Source organism: Phaenicophaeus curvirostris, chromosome 9 (assembly GCF_032191515.1).
Source record: "Phaenicophaeus curvirostris isolate KB17595 chromosome 9, BPBGC_Pcur_1.0, whole genome shotgun sequence".
Lineage (NCBI taxonomy): Eukaryota > Metazoa > Chordata > Aves > Cuculiformes > Cuculidae > Phaenicophaeus > Phaenicophaeus curvirostris.
In genome coordinates this window covers 28,998,976-29,011,352 of record NC_091400.1, presented here as the reverse complement: position 1 = coordinate 29,011,352, position 12,377 = coordinate 28,998,976, and the positions used below count along the sequence as shown (strand labels likewise).

Here is a 12,377-nt window from a genome sequence, read left to right as displayed (position 1 = left end):
TTATGTTTCTTCTATTATGGAAAGGTAAGGATCTGTTCAGGTGGTCTGAAAAATAAGGAGATATTCAGGTCCTGAGGGAGCAGGTATAGGATGTCCAGAACATAGCCCTAAATTACTCTGGTTTGGACATTTCCAGAGTTTTCCTGTAGCAGACTGTTGAGCAGAAAATCCTTGGTGCTTTTTCCTACATGGCAGAATTGCCTTCTTGCTACAGTAAACAGAAGTTGATCACAGCAGTGCACTGAATGGAAAGAGAGTGCAAACTTTTTTTGTATTTTGCAGAATATTAATTCCGGTCCGATACCATTATCATAAGAAGTAGAGCTTTAGGGATGTGTAGGCATGCAGAAGAATATTGTTTATCATTTATCGTTTATTGTTTATTGTTTATTTATTAAGATAAGTACTTGGCCATGTGTTATTACAACTGAAGGAAGTTTAACTGGTGTGGCTTTTTCCTTTTTTTGTAGAAAGTCTGGAAGAGGGAAATGTCAGCGGCTCATTTGGTGCGGAGTGGAGCTGGGAGCTGAGGCTGTTGAGGGCAGGGTGCTGAGGGGTCCCTGTGGGATGGGAGGGTGCCCCAAGGTGGGAAGGAGTCTCCAAAGGAGTCTCAGCCGCTGCTGGTGGATGTGCTTGCGGAGACCTCTGTGTTTGCATGACTGAGGGCTTATGCTACAGGAAAAGAATGCAACTAGGGACCATGTGAGGTTTGGGCTTTTTGTGTTTTAACTGTTGAAGAATTTAGGGGGTTGCTGTTGTTGTTGTTAAGGTCCTGTATCGTTGGAGTGGTGGGTTTCTTTGTTTGCTCTTGCTTGAACTCCTCTTGGCTTTTTCACCCTTGGCCCTGTTACAGCAGCCTGCAACAGTCTCTCTGTAGTTTCCCTATAAAGCAGTATATAGAGCTTAATCAGCAGTAAAGCAGAGCTTACTCTACTGCTTTGTTAGAGGAGCTCTTTTCCCAAATGTTGCAGTGGAGTGTCAGGCTGAACTGGGCAGAGCAGACGGGAGGAGAGGAGTACAATGAGTACGTATGACTCGCTATCAGCCCTACTGCCCCATGTAGAAATCATAGTGATTGTCCAAACACGGCTTAGTGGAACTTGCTTGCCTCTTCAGATTATGTTTTATCCCTGAGGCAGATTAAAAATACTGCATCTCATTTATTAACCATATGAATAACTTCAGGATGGCTGTTTTTCTTATATTTGAATATAATGTTATGATGCTGTATCATTCAATCAAGGTAGGGGTTAGTTTAGGTTCTCCCCTATCAGAAAAAAAAGTACTTAGAAATATTTCAGTTTGGGGGCTCTGTGATCATGATAAAATTTGTTCAGAATTATAGCCTATCAATGGGCTGTAGCAGTTCACGGTTCTTGAAAAGTACAAGGGACACTGTTACTTCAAGTAGGTCACAGGTACATCTCAGAAGGAAACAGTCTACGCTCAACAAATCCCCAACTTGATAAAAATGTCCCTTGCATGTGTGAAAGGAGGGAGAACCTGAGTAAATCCTTGGTTCTCAAAGTCAGGAGAAGATCATCCCTGTAATCAAGCTGAGCTCTGTTGAAACTTACGGGGCAACATCAGGGCTTTCAGAGTCCCTCGACTCAGAGGAACAGGCAGGTCATGGCTTTGTGGTGAGGTCTGGCTGCAGCAGGGTGCTGGCAGGTTTGCCCTCCGCCTGCTGCTCCCAGCTGCATGGGTGAATTCAAAGCTTTAGGGCAGAAATGTCAGATGAATTCAATGCTATAGTACCTTTAGGACAGGAAGAGAGTTTTAACAAGGCCAGATGCTGAGTTCCTGAACTTGGGGCACAACAACTCTATGCAGTGCCACAGACTAGGAGAAGTCTGGCTGGAAAGCTGCCTGGAGGAGAAGGACCTTGGGGTGTTGGTTGACAGGGACTGAACATGAGCCAGTAGTGGCCCAGGTGGCCAAGAAGGCCAATGGCATCTTGGCTTGTGTCAGAAACGGTGTGACCAGCAGGTCCAGGGAGGTTATTCTCCCTCTGGACTCGGCACTGGTGAGACCGCTCCTCGAATCCTGTGTTCAATTCTGGGCCCCTCACCACAAGAAGGATGTTGAGGCTCTGGAGTGAGTCCAGAGAAGAGCAACAAAGCTGGAGAAGGGGCTGGAGAACAGGCCTTGTGAGGAGGGGCTGAGAGAGCTGGGGTTGTTTAGCCTGGAGAAGAGGAGGCTGAGGGGAGACCTCATTGCTCTCTATAACTACCTGAAAGGAGGTTGTTGGAGAGGAGGGAGCTGGCCTCTTCTCCCAAGTGACAGGGGACAGGACAAGAGGGAATGGCCTCAAGCTCCGCCAGGGGAGGTTTAGGCTGGACATTAGGAAAGAATTTTTCACAGAAAGGGTCATTGGGCACTGGCAGAGGCTGCCCAGGGAGGGGGTTGATTCACTTTCCCTGGAGGTGTTTAAGGCACAGATGGACGAGGTGCTGAGGGCATGGTTTAGTGTTTGATAGGAATGGTTGGACTTTATGATCCGGTGTGTCTCTTCCAACCTGGTGATTCTATGATTCTATGATAACCAAAGGAGGGAGCTGTGAAGAGAGTAGAGGGGAAGGTAGGAATATGATTATTGATAACAGATAGGTAAGATTGCTGACCTTGCATTGCATTTCATGGACTTAGCAGCTTGGTTCAGAGTTGCTGTGCTGCTCAGGACAGCATGCTGCCTTGGCAAGGCGTGCATGGAGTTCATGATACAGAGGATGGAAACTTGTCCTTGCAAACTAGGAAATCTATAGAATGCAACGGCTCTCAAGTATGTGCAGTAAACAATTTTTACAGTCAGTGTTTTATTTTAGTGTGCAGAGCTGATGGATGCTATTTTTGGGAGCATGTTATTTTATGTCTGAATGTTGTGACAGAGGTCTATAGTAAAACTCTGTGGCTAAAGGTCATGCTGTATTATGCTATAGCTACAGCTGTTAATTATAGAGGACTGTAATCTGCCACTGCAGTCACAATTCAGCTAGATCTTGATTTTGCAGAGAGTTAATGAAGTGAGAGAGGATTGGAGACACAGAGTCTCAGCAGCTGGCTGGGGGACACACAGATTTCAAAGGGAAAAGCTTTTTTGTTTTGTTTTGTTTATTCTAAGAGGCAAAAACTTCAGCCTGGAGGCCCCAAAACTGTAGATCCCTGTAGCTAAGCCCAGACAAGTCTTCATGCATTTTGGCATATGGGAATAAGAGAACTTGCATAGCTGGGTAATACTCAATGCTGTGATTACAGTGAGGTTTCCTGGATATCCAAAAGGAGATCACAACTAATCTAGGAAGATGCAAGAGCAGTATTACAGAGGTGTTTTCTCCCCACAAGAACCTCTTCTCTTGAAATTGTTCAGCTATCTTATGCGGTTTATCCTCTCTTCCTTTAACTCAGGCTGTGATGCAGGGCTGCGATTCCTGCTCTGGCAAAGAAGGGTGGCAGAAATAGCCTTCTTTCCTTCTTTATTCTTTACATTTCCTTTTTTTTTTCCTTCTCTCTTCTCTTCTCTTCTCTTCTCTCTCTCTTCTCTTCTCTTCTCTTCTCTTCTCTTCTCTTCTCTTCTCTTCTCTTCTCTTCTCTTCTCTTCTCTTCTCTTCTCTTCTCTTCTCTTCTCTTCTCTTCTCTTCTCTTCTCTTCTCTTCTCTTCTCTTCTCTTCTCTTCTCTTCTCTTCTCTTCTCTTCTCTTCTCTTCTCCCTATAGTGTACCATAATCCATCTCACAAGTGCCATAGAGTTTGTTACACTGACTTCCATCTAATGTCATGAAAGCATACAGTATCATAGTCCAGACCATTCTTTTTTTTTAAATGTTGTTTCCATCATTAACTAATTCCTTCTCAAAACTCCTTCTTTAACTGAGGGGAAACTAATGGAAGTTGATGTTTCCCTCAGTGCATCCTCCTCCTTTCTTGTGTCTATACTAACCCATACGCTATGCATGTTTCCAGGTAAGCTATTCCACACTTGTCTCTTCCTTTTCAGTTCCACGTGAACTGAAGCTGCTGCATGAATTAGTAATTCAGTAACCAAAGTCCAAGCTAACTGCCTGTATTGTCCTACAGTCAAATATTAACTGCTAAAAATCATGAGTGCTTGTTGCATCAAATTATTTTCACATGTAAACGCAAACTGAAAGTTAAGCTACTTCAACTTGGTCTGCTAAAGTGACATTGTGAGGCAAGTCAGGCAGGTATGAGAGCTGGAGAGAAAAGGATGCGTAGCTGTAGCCCTGCATCCTTAATGACGAGAAGTAACGATTAATGCAGGACACCTAAGCACCGTGTAAGCATTAACCAATTCTCACAGCAGTCAGCTGAAAGAGGCGTCAAAGGTTTCCAAACCACTTTGAGGCGAAGTGGGGGCAACGCAGCTGAAAGACACTCTTGAACAGGAGTCCTGGTAGGATCTCAGATCCCACAGCTCCAAGGGAAGATGTTTCATCCACACATCTCAAAGCACAGAGATGCTACAGCAGTGCTCTTCAGTTCATAGGCAGTGACTGGCTTGCTTTTCCTGTGGAGGCTGAGGCCTAAAGCTAAGTGCAAACCAAGGTACCAGCCTATGCCACTCTTTGACTATAGTAATAGAGAAGAAATAGCAATGTGAGGTTTCCCTTTCCCAAGGAGATAAAAATGAGAGCAAAAAGCCTACTTAGCTGTTCATATACTGTTGCAGGATATCCCTCTACTCATGTAGAGTGGAGTGCATGCTTTGGAAGGAAAAGTTGCTTGTGGTTGAAGTAAAGAATACTAAATACATAAAGCAAGGAAGATAAGGAAGACAAAAAAAAAAAGGAGGTAGATACAAAGGTATACAGAACCCCAGAGGCAGTAAGGCACCTCCATCCCCCCTCCCCCCCAAGTTCCTCTTCCCCTGACAGTGCAAAAGAACAAAGCTGGGAAGTATGGATGGATGGATGGAGAGTCATTGCCCACAGGAATAACCTGGAGAATCGGGATTGTGGTCCCCTTTGAAGCTGCCACACAACCTGGATGCAATTTTCATTTCCTGCAGGGAAACTCAGCCTTGTTCTTCTGAAGTGGATAAACCAGCCTCGTAAAACTAATTGTGGGAGGTGGTTTGACATGAGAAATTAAAGTTAAGGTTTGGCTTCTCTTATGCGCATAGCAGTGAAGCAGGGGCACTTCAGCTTAATTTCCCTCTTCCTTGAGGATTTTCTTTTTCCAGAAGAGTTTTGAAACTGCTGTGGAATCGCACTCTTGTTCTCCAGAGCCAGAGATAACTAATTCATTAGCATTCCTACATGCATGTCATTAATAAAATATTTGGGGCTCTTTTGTGACAAACTATCAATTTATCAACTTCAAGCCCATAAAATGAGTGTAGTAAAATGCAAGTGTTCCTTTCTGGTGAAGTTTTGGGGGAGGAGAAGGAACTCTGATAATATCTACTTCATTCATGCTAGTGAATGACCAAGATATAATTGGCTCCATACTCTCCATTAGGCAAGATTTTTACTCAAAATAAAAATACTACCATTTAAGTGAGAAGCCGTGTAGTATTATCAAAACTCTATTTGAAAATCTTTAGTTCCCTTTGACTTATTTTTTTAATGGGGAAAATACCTTCAAAGAATAAGAATGTCTGCATGGATTTTATTGTGACCTTCCACAAATAAATTGTCTGTTTGAATTTTAATATTTTTGGCCAATGTGCTGTGTGGATTATCCATGTCCTTAATGAGATAGTTGATAGAGTTCACTACTTTATATTTTAAGGGCTGAAATTTTGCTGACTATAGTTGTTAAAATGTAATTGATAATGGGTGAGTGGGGAAAAATTAGCATTTGGATATTTAAAGCTACATACATGATAATCCCTGACTGCTTGCAAGGACAGATGTTTCTTTGGAAGGAGTATGATGAAGAAAATGTGTGTGCCTGAAGTGAGACTTGAGGGATAAGTGTATATGGAGTTCAAAATTCAGGGCAACTGGACATGAGCCCATGGGTCTAGTTTGGGGCAGAGGGGTAAGATCTGAAAATGTACTTTTTAACTGTAAAGAAAAGCAGCCAATTAGAGGCCTTCCTGCATATGCTTCACCTTTCCAGCTCTTCTTCGGGTTTATTTGTGTGGAGATGACCTGACATTACCACTGTTATCCTGGGGATGTGTCTGTACCCGAGGTGGTTCAGAGATGCTCTTAACAGCTTGAAGCTGGAACAGTGCAGGGCTCTGGTGTGGGAAGCACAGCCAGCATTTTGCATCCATCGAGTTTTTGTTCACTAATTCAGTCTCTGAGCTGGGGAAATGCAAATAAACTACCAGCCCCTGCTCCAGAACAGACCCAGACCTGTGGTTCCAAAATCAATTTTTTAAAGTTGGATTTCATGTTCCTTCTGGTGTACAGACACGTATTAGGTCAGTTCTGCCAGCTTTTTCATGCACGTGGAATATGGGTCAATCTGCAGAAGTAAGTACCAACATCCAAACACTGAGATTTGGGAAGGCCAAGTTGGATGAGTCGTTGAGCCTTTGATCCAGTGGAAGGTGTCCCTCCCTGTGGCAGGGGGCTTGGAACTGGATGATCTTTAACGTCTCTTCTGACCCAAACTATTCTATAATTATATTACTATTAATAAATTAAAAATAAAACTACACAACCTTATTCTGTGAGGATTTACAGGAGTAGGATCTTTCTTTCTACTGCCCTGCAGCTTTCTGTGCAACATGTGGGCTTTCTATGTATTTTAGTGGTGTGGTACATTAAGAAATAGATAATCTGTATTTTGTTATACTCCAAGGCAGTTAGTAATAGTAAATTGAATGAAGAAGATTTAAAAAATGCATCTGGCAACTCTGTGGGTGTGTTCTGTTTATTTGTTTTTTGTTTTCTTTAAAAAACCCACAAAATATAAAATAAGTCAGAGGCACCAGAAACAACTCCAAAATAATTATGAAACCAATAAATATTCCCCGAGCTCTAACGTATGCAGATGACTTTCCAGAGGACGCAGCCAGGGCTGCGTGTGCAGCAGAAACGGGGGAACCTCAGCGGCCAGGGGGGACCCCGGAGCCCCACGATGCTGGGAGGGAAGGGGGGACCCCATAGAGGGGGGTGGTAAAGGAGCATGGAGAGCACAAGCCAGCACTGACAGGCTGCTCCTTTATTACCATGGTCAACAGCATTTTCCTTGCCAAGAAAAAAAAAAAAAAGAAAGAAAAGAAAAAAAAAGAAAAGAAAAGAAAAAAAAATGAAACCCAACCCCAAACCTCTTTAAAAAAAAAAACAACCCACAAAACAACTCCTTTCCCCCCCCCATCCCGAAGAAAGCCGAGCCCAACTCATCAGCAGCTCAAGCAGGAGCAGGAGGGGTTTTGGAGTTAACTGCATGCAGGAAATCTCTCACATCCTGAGTCCCAGCTCGCTCCTCTCTGTAACTGTATATTATGGTGCTGCTCTCCAGCCCCAGCTGATGAAAGTTTGTCTCCCTCAGTCTGGGCTAAGATGTCAAAGCGTCTCCAGGCAGAGCAGCAGCAGCTCTTCCCTCCTCCGCACCCCCCAGCCCGGCTTTCCATGCTGCTGCTCAGCCTCAGCTGGCTCCTCTTAGCATCACCCGCAGCCCAAGGTAAGTTAACGCTATGCACAATTATATTTTTTTTTTCCGAAATGCCTTTTCACCCTTATGCTCCGTTTTAGGGGGACAAGCAGCACCCGGCAGCTCTCGCTTCCTCCGCGGGGATGGGGGGAGGCTGCGAGGGGGAACCCCGGCTCCTCTGTGCAGCCTTTTCCCCGGAAAACTCCTCTTTGCGAGCCCTGGGAACCCGGGCATCCCAGCCCCGGGAGGAGGAGGAGGAGGCTGGTCCCGGGGGGATGGAGGCAGCGCTTCTCCCCCCAGGGTCCCGTTGCCGGCGGCTGGGGCTGAGCTCAGCTTCTCCGAGCTCCCACTCTTGCTCCCCGCCGGGAAGAATGATGTGGAAAGAGAAAAAAAAAAAAAAAAAAAAGCCAAATCCTGACGGTGAAAGCGTCCTCGAGGAGTAAAAGTTTATTTGCTCCTGCGTTCATTCAAAGTCAGCACAAAGTCAGGGAGCAGGGGCTTCGGTTTTACAGCTGGTTTGCAGCGCTGGCTCCGCGATATCCGCGTTACAGATGGGGAAACAGGCTTCAAAAAGTGACTTGGCTCTTTGTACAGCAAATCTGGGGCTTTTTCAGGAGTCGCGGGGGGCCCCAGGCCCTGTCCTTTTCATGAAGCAGCAGCTGACAGTGCATATTTCACATGGGAGAGGAAGGGGGATTCTCTTGTATAAATACGTGTCACAGCGCTGAAGAGCGCACGTGTCATTATGTGTTACTACAAACTCTTGTCTTGGATCTCTCTCTTTTTTTTTTTTTTAACTTGTAACTTTAAGCTTTGTAAATGTTTCCTTGCCTCCAAATTTATGCACAGTGACTTTCACTGGGACTTTGACTCTGGACTTGCTAAGAGGAAGACAGAGATAAGCTTTATCCCATGTCAGCCAGTGTGTGGAAATCCTAGGGCAGACAGAGCAAGTTGTTGCATTTAATTGAGCTCCCAGAATTTCTGTTAAAAGATGAACAGGGGTTGAAGCTTTGCTTCACCTTTGTAAGGGGTCTTGATTTCTCTTGGTCAACATTTCTGTTTACACCAAATTAGCACCCTGGGGACAAAAGCTGCAGAAATTCTCAATAGATGAGGAGATATAGGTCCCCTGTTCCCCTGTGACTCTTCCCTTTGCATGGATTGAGACTAGGTTTGTTTGCAAGCATGACGCTGTGGCTGGCCAGGTCCCTCTGTGTTTTGGAGGTGCCCTAGGACAGGGGGTAACATTGACTACTCATCCAGGAAAGTTTAAAATTAAGACGCTTCAGGCACTCAGATTGGACAGAAATGAAGAAATGAGCGTATCTCGAAGTAGTTGTATCTACAATAAAATAAGGTGGCAAACCATAGGTGACAGATCTAGCATACAGATGAAGAGAACAGAGTGGTAAGTGGAGGTGGAAATCCTATTACCTGTGTTTTGGGATCCCCTAAAAGCCAAGCTGAAGCTCTAAGGTTATGTTTGCACTGATGAATTAAGCTCTCTGTAAAGTTCATGTCAGCTGCTTACCTTTATGGTGCCCTCCTTTAGATGTCTAAGCTTGAGCAGCAGCAGTGCTTGCTGAACCTTGCAGCTCAGCTGCGTTTTAGGTTTGCCTTCCTATGTCTTTTCTACTTGTCTTCTTCCCATAACGCTCAGTGAGCATCCTCTCCTGTAATTCCTCTTTTTTTTTTTTCCTTTTTTTTTTTCTTTTTTTCTTTTTTCTCACTCGTGGAAGTAGAGAACAGCTTTAACTTTGCCAGAGCTTGTGCTGCTTTCTTGGTCTCAGAGGTGCTGAAAGTTATAGCTGCGTGCTTCTAGACACAGCAAAGCTGCCCAGTGATGAAAAGTCCTCTTAGCTGTGCTGGCACTCATCTCCACTGGGTGTTACGAAGCTCTGCAACTTCTGCCTCAGCTGCCTTTACTGCTGTGCCTGCTCTGGGCCTGGTGTTAGTGATCTGAGGTGCTGCCAGCACATCCTAATTTATGCATAAACATATGCTTAGTGATTAAGAGAGAAGCTTAAGTTATGATATGCCTTGAAAACCAGTTTTGAAATGTGACCTGAGGTATGCATAATGTGCGACTGCCCTAGTAACAACTCTGATATTAAACAGAAATTATCAGATTATGAGCTAGACAACTTAAAAGTAGCCTTGCCACTCAGTTTTAGCATGAGTTTCCTTTCCAGTTTTTATGGTTTTAAGATTGCCTTTTCCAGTCTTCAGTATTGCTAGCTATTGGTTATTACGGTAATTAGGTAAGGGACTTCATGAACAAAAAAGAAAACTTATTGAGGTACCAGCCTCAACAAACCAAAAGTAACTTTGCTATCCTGGTGGAGGGTATCTAGTAGGATAAGGTCTAATCTTGTAGATCAGTGCCTTAAAATCTCTATTTCTATAAGCTTTCTGCATCGTCAAGGCCTTTCTGTATCTGCAGAGCAGACAATGCAAGTGATGGTATATAAACTTCAAATCTGTCTGTGGGGGGCAACTCTTAAATCGTTTTAGATATTAGGTATCAGCTGGAAGAACAGCAGAAAAAGGAAAATCCTAAAACTGCAGTCCAAAATTCTTTACCTTCAATTAAAATAACTTTTCTGTCAGATTTTATTTTTGTTACTGATTGGTACTGCATTGGCTGTAATGGAAATAAATCATAGAACCTGATCTCTCCAAACACTGTGTGTTTTAGAGCTCACTTTCAAATACTGTCTGCTTTCAAAGTGTTCCAACGTTTATGGCAGATATTTACGGTCTGTGTATAATCATCTTCTTGTCTGACAATTATCCCTATCAGGTCCCCTGCAGGTAGCCTGGCATGAGCTGTCACTGTCCATGGGGCTCCACAGATCCATGCCAAAATACACCAGCTGAGGATATTATGCCCACTCTTCAAATCATCTTCACATCATTAACTCTTCTGCTCACTGGGGAGCTGCTGGGTTGTTCACTGGTGTTTTGTCGGGCATCTCATCTCTTTCTTTCCTTGAGATTTTTGGAAAGGTCTCCAGCCAGCAGCAAGAGCTTCCTTGAACTGACGATTGACAGGGTACACTGTGGGCTGCCTTTCACCCTGCTCGCAGAGCCGAGGCTGCCTTGGTGGCACTTCTCTAACTTGTGACTGACTGCAGTGGATCAGGGCTGTGTTTATCTGTTACTTCCACTCAGGTTGTCAGCTGCCACTGATGCTATTGATCATGAAATTCTGTTTTAAAAAGGCTGAATTCATGTAAAGGCTTATTTGGTCCTCCACCAGCCTTGTTCAGACCTTACGTATCGTATTCTTGACAGATTTATCACTAGCAGCTCCTATGCTTCTAACATATCTCACATTGCCAGTGCGAATTGTCTAAGGAGTCCAGCTGGGCTTTGTTTTGCTTAGTATTCATGTGCATCCTTTTGGGCAGTACCATTTATGCTCCAAGGCTGCGGTGTTGCATGCTGATGGCAAGCAGCAAGCTCTGTTTGCCAGGCATGCAGCAGGATCCGGCCAGAGCGGGGTGGCAGAGCAGGCAACATAGAATCATAGAATCACCAGGCTGGAAGAGACCCACTGGATCATCGAGTCCAACCATTCCTATCAAACACTAAACCATGCCCCTCAGCGCCTCGTCCACCCGACCCTTAAACACCTCCAGGGAAGGTGAATCAAACACCTCCTTGGGCAGCCTGTTCCAGTGCCCAATGACCCTTTCTGTAAAGAATTTTTTCCTAACGTCCAGCCTAAACCTCCCCTGGTGGAGCTTGAGGCCATTCCCTCTTGTCCTGTCCCCTGTCACTTGGGAGAAGAGGCCAACACCCTCCTCTCCACAACCTCCTTTCAGGTAGTTGGAGAGAGCAATGAGGTCTCCCCTCAGCCTCCTCTTCTCCAGGCTAAACAACCCCAGCTCTCTCAGCCGCTCCTCATAAGGCCTGTTCTCCAGCCCCCTCACCAGCTTCGTTGCTCTTCTCTGGACTCACTCCAGAGCCTCAACATCCTTCTTGTGGTGAGGGGCCCAGAACTGAACACCGGATTCGAGGAGTGGTCTCACCAGTGCCGAGTACAGGTGGAGAATAACCTCCCTGGACCTGCTGGCCACGCAGTTTCTGATACAAGCCAAGATGCCATTGTGCATGTCCAGTGTGGTTTAACAGCCCGGCTTCTACTTGAGGTGCTGCCAAGCCTCCTGTTCTAGACTGACTAATGGAGACTGCATCTTTGAGGGCTGATGGGGTGGAGTTTGTCTTGATTTGTGCTGTGAGAGTTGTAAACCAGTAAGTGACATTTCTAGGGTGTTTGCAATTAGATCTGAAATACTTTTGCATTTATACAGCCAGTCTGTGCTACACCAGCAGGCTTTCTCCACCCCTGCATCTCACACAGTGTCCAGTCCTGCTCAGGCTACCTTAGGTGCCTCCACAGCGTAGGTTGCAGTGGATTCTTGATAAAACAGTGCAGTCTGAAGGGGCAGTCCTATTGTTTCTCACTAATACAAAGCAAAGTTCTTTAATTGTGTTAAATTTATATCTTTCTGATGGAAGGATCACATTAACTGAGAGAAAGCATTGTTTCTTGGGAGACCCCTGCTCCTGGATGTTGACCCTTCTCTTTTTAGTGTCACATAACACCTTGCGACTACATTGGTATCAAGTGTGATGTTGGCATTGGTGTTTCAGAATGTTACTTGATAAACCAAATCATCTAATTGGAAATGCTGCCCCACTGTTAAATCACTACAGTTTGTATTATTAATTTTTCACACCTCATAGGAATGTGGTTGCTGCTTTTCATGACTTGGAGCTAGAATGTGAAATATT

At 44.6% G+C, this 12,377-nt stretch overlaps 1 protein-coding gene across 1 annotated transcript in view; it reads left to right on the top strand.

Moving 5' to 3' along the window:
* Positions 1 to 7,331: 7,331 nt before the first annotated feature.
* Positions 7,332 to 12,377, top strand: part of ADAM12 (ADAM metallopeptidase domain 12) — a 183,633-nt gene continuing 178,587 nt past the window's right edge. The window contains exon 1 of the mRNA XM_069864168.1: positions 7,332 to 7,601. Within this exon, the coding sequence (XP_069720269.1) occupies positions 7,481 to 7,601 (121 nt within the window). The 5' untranslated portion in view covers positions 7,332 to 7,480. The remainder of the gene's footprint in view (positions 7,602 to 12,377) is intronic.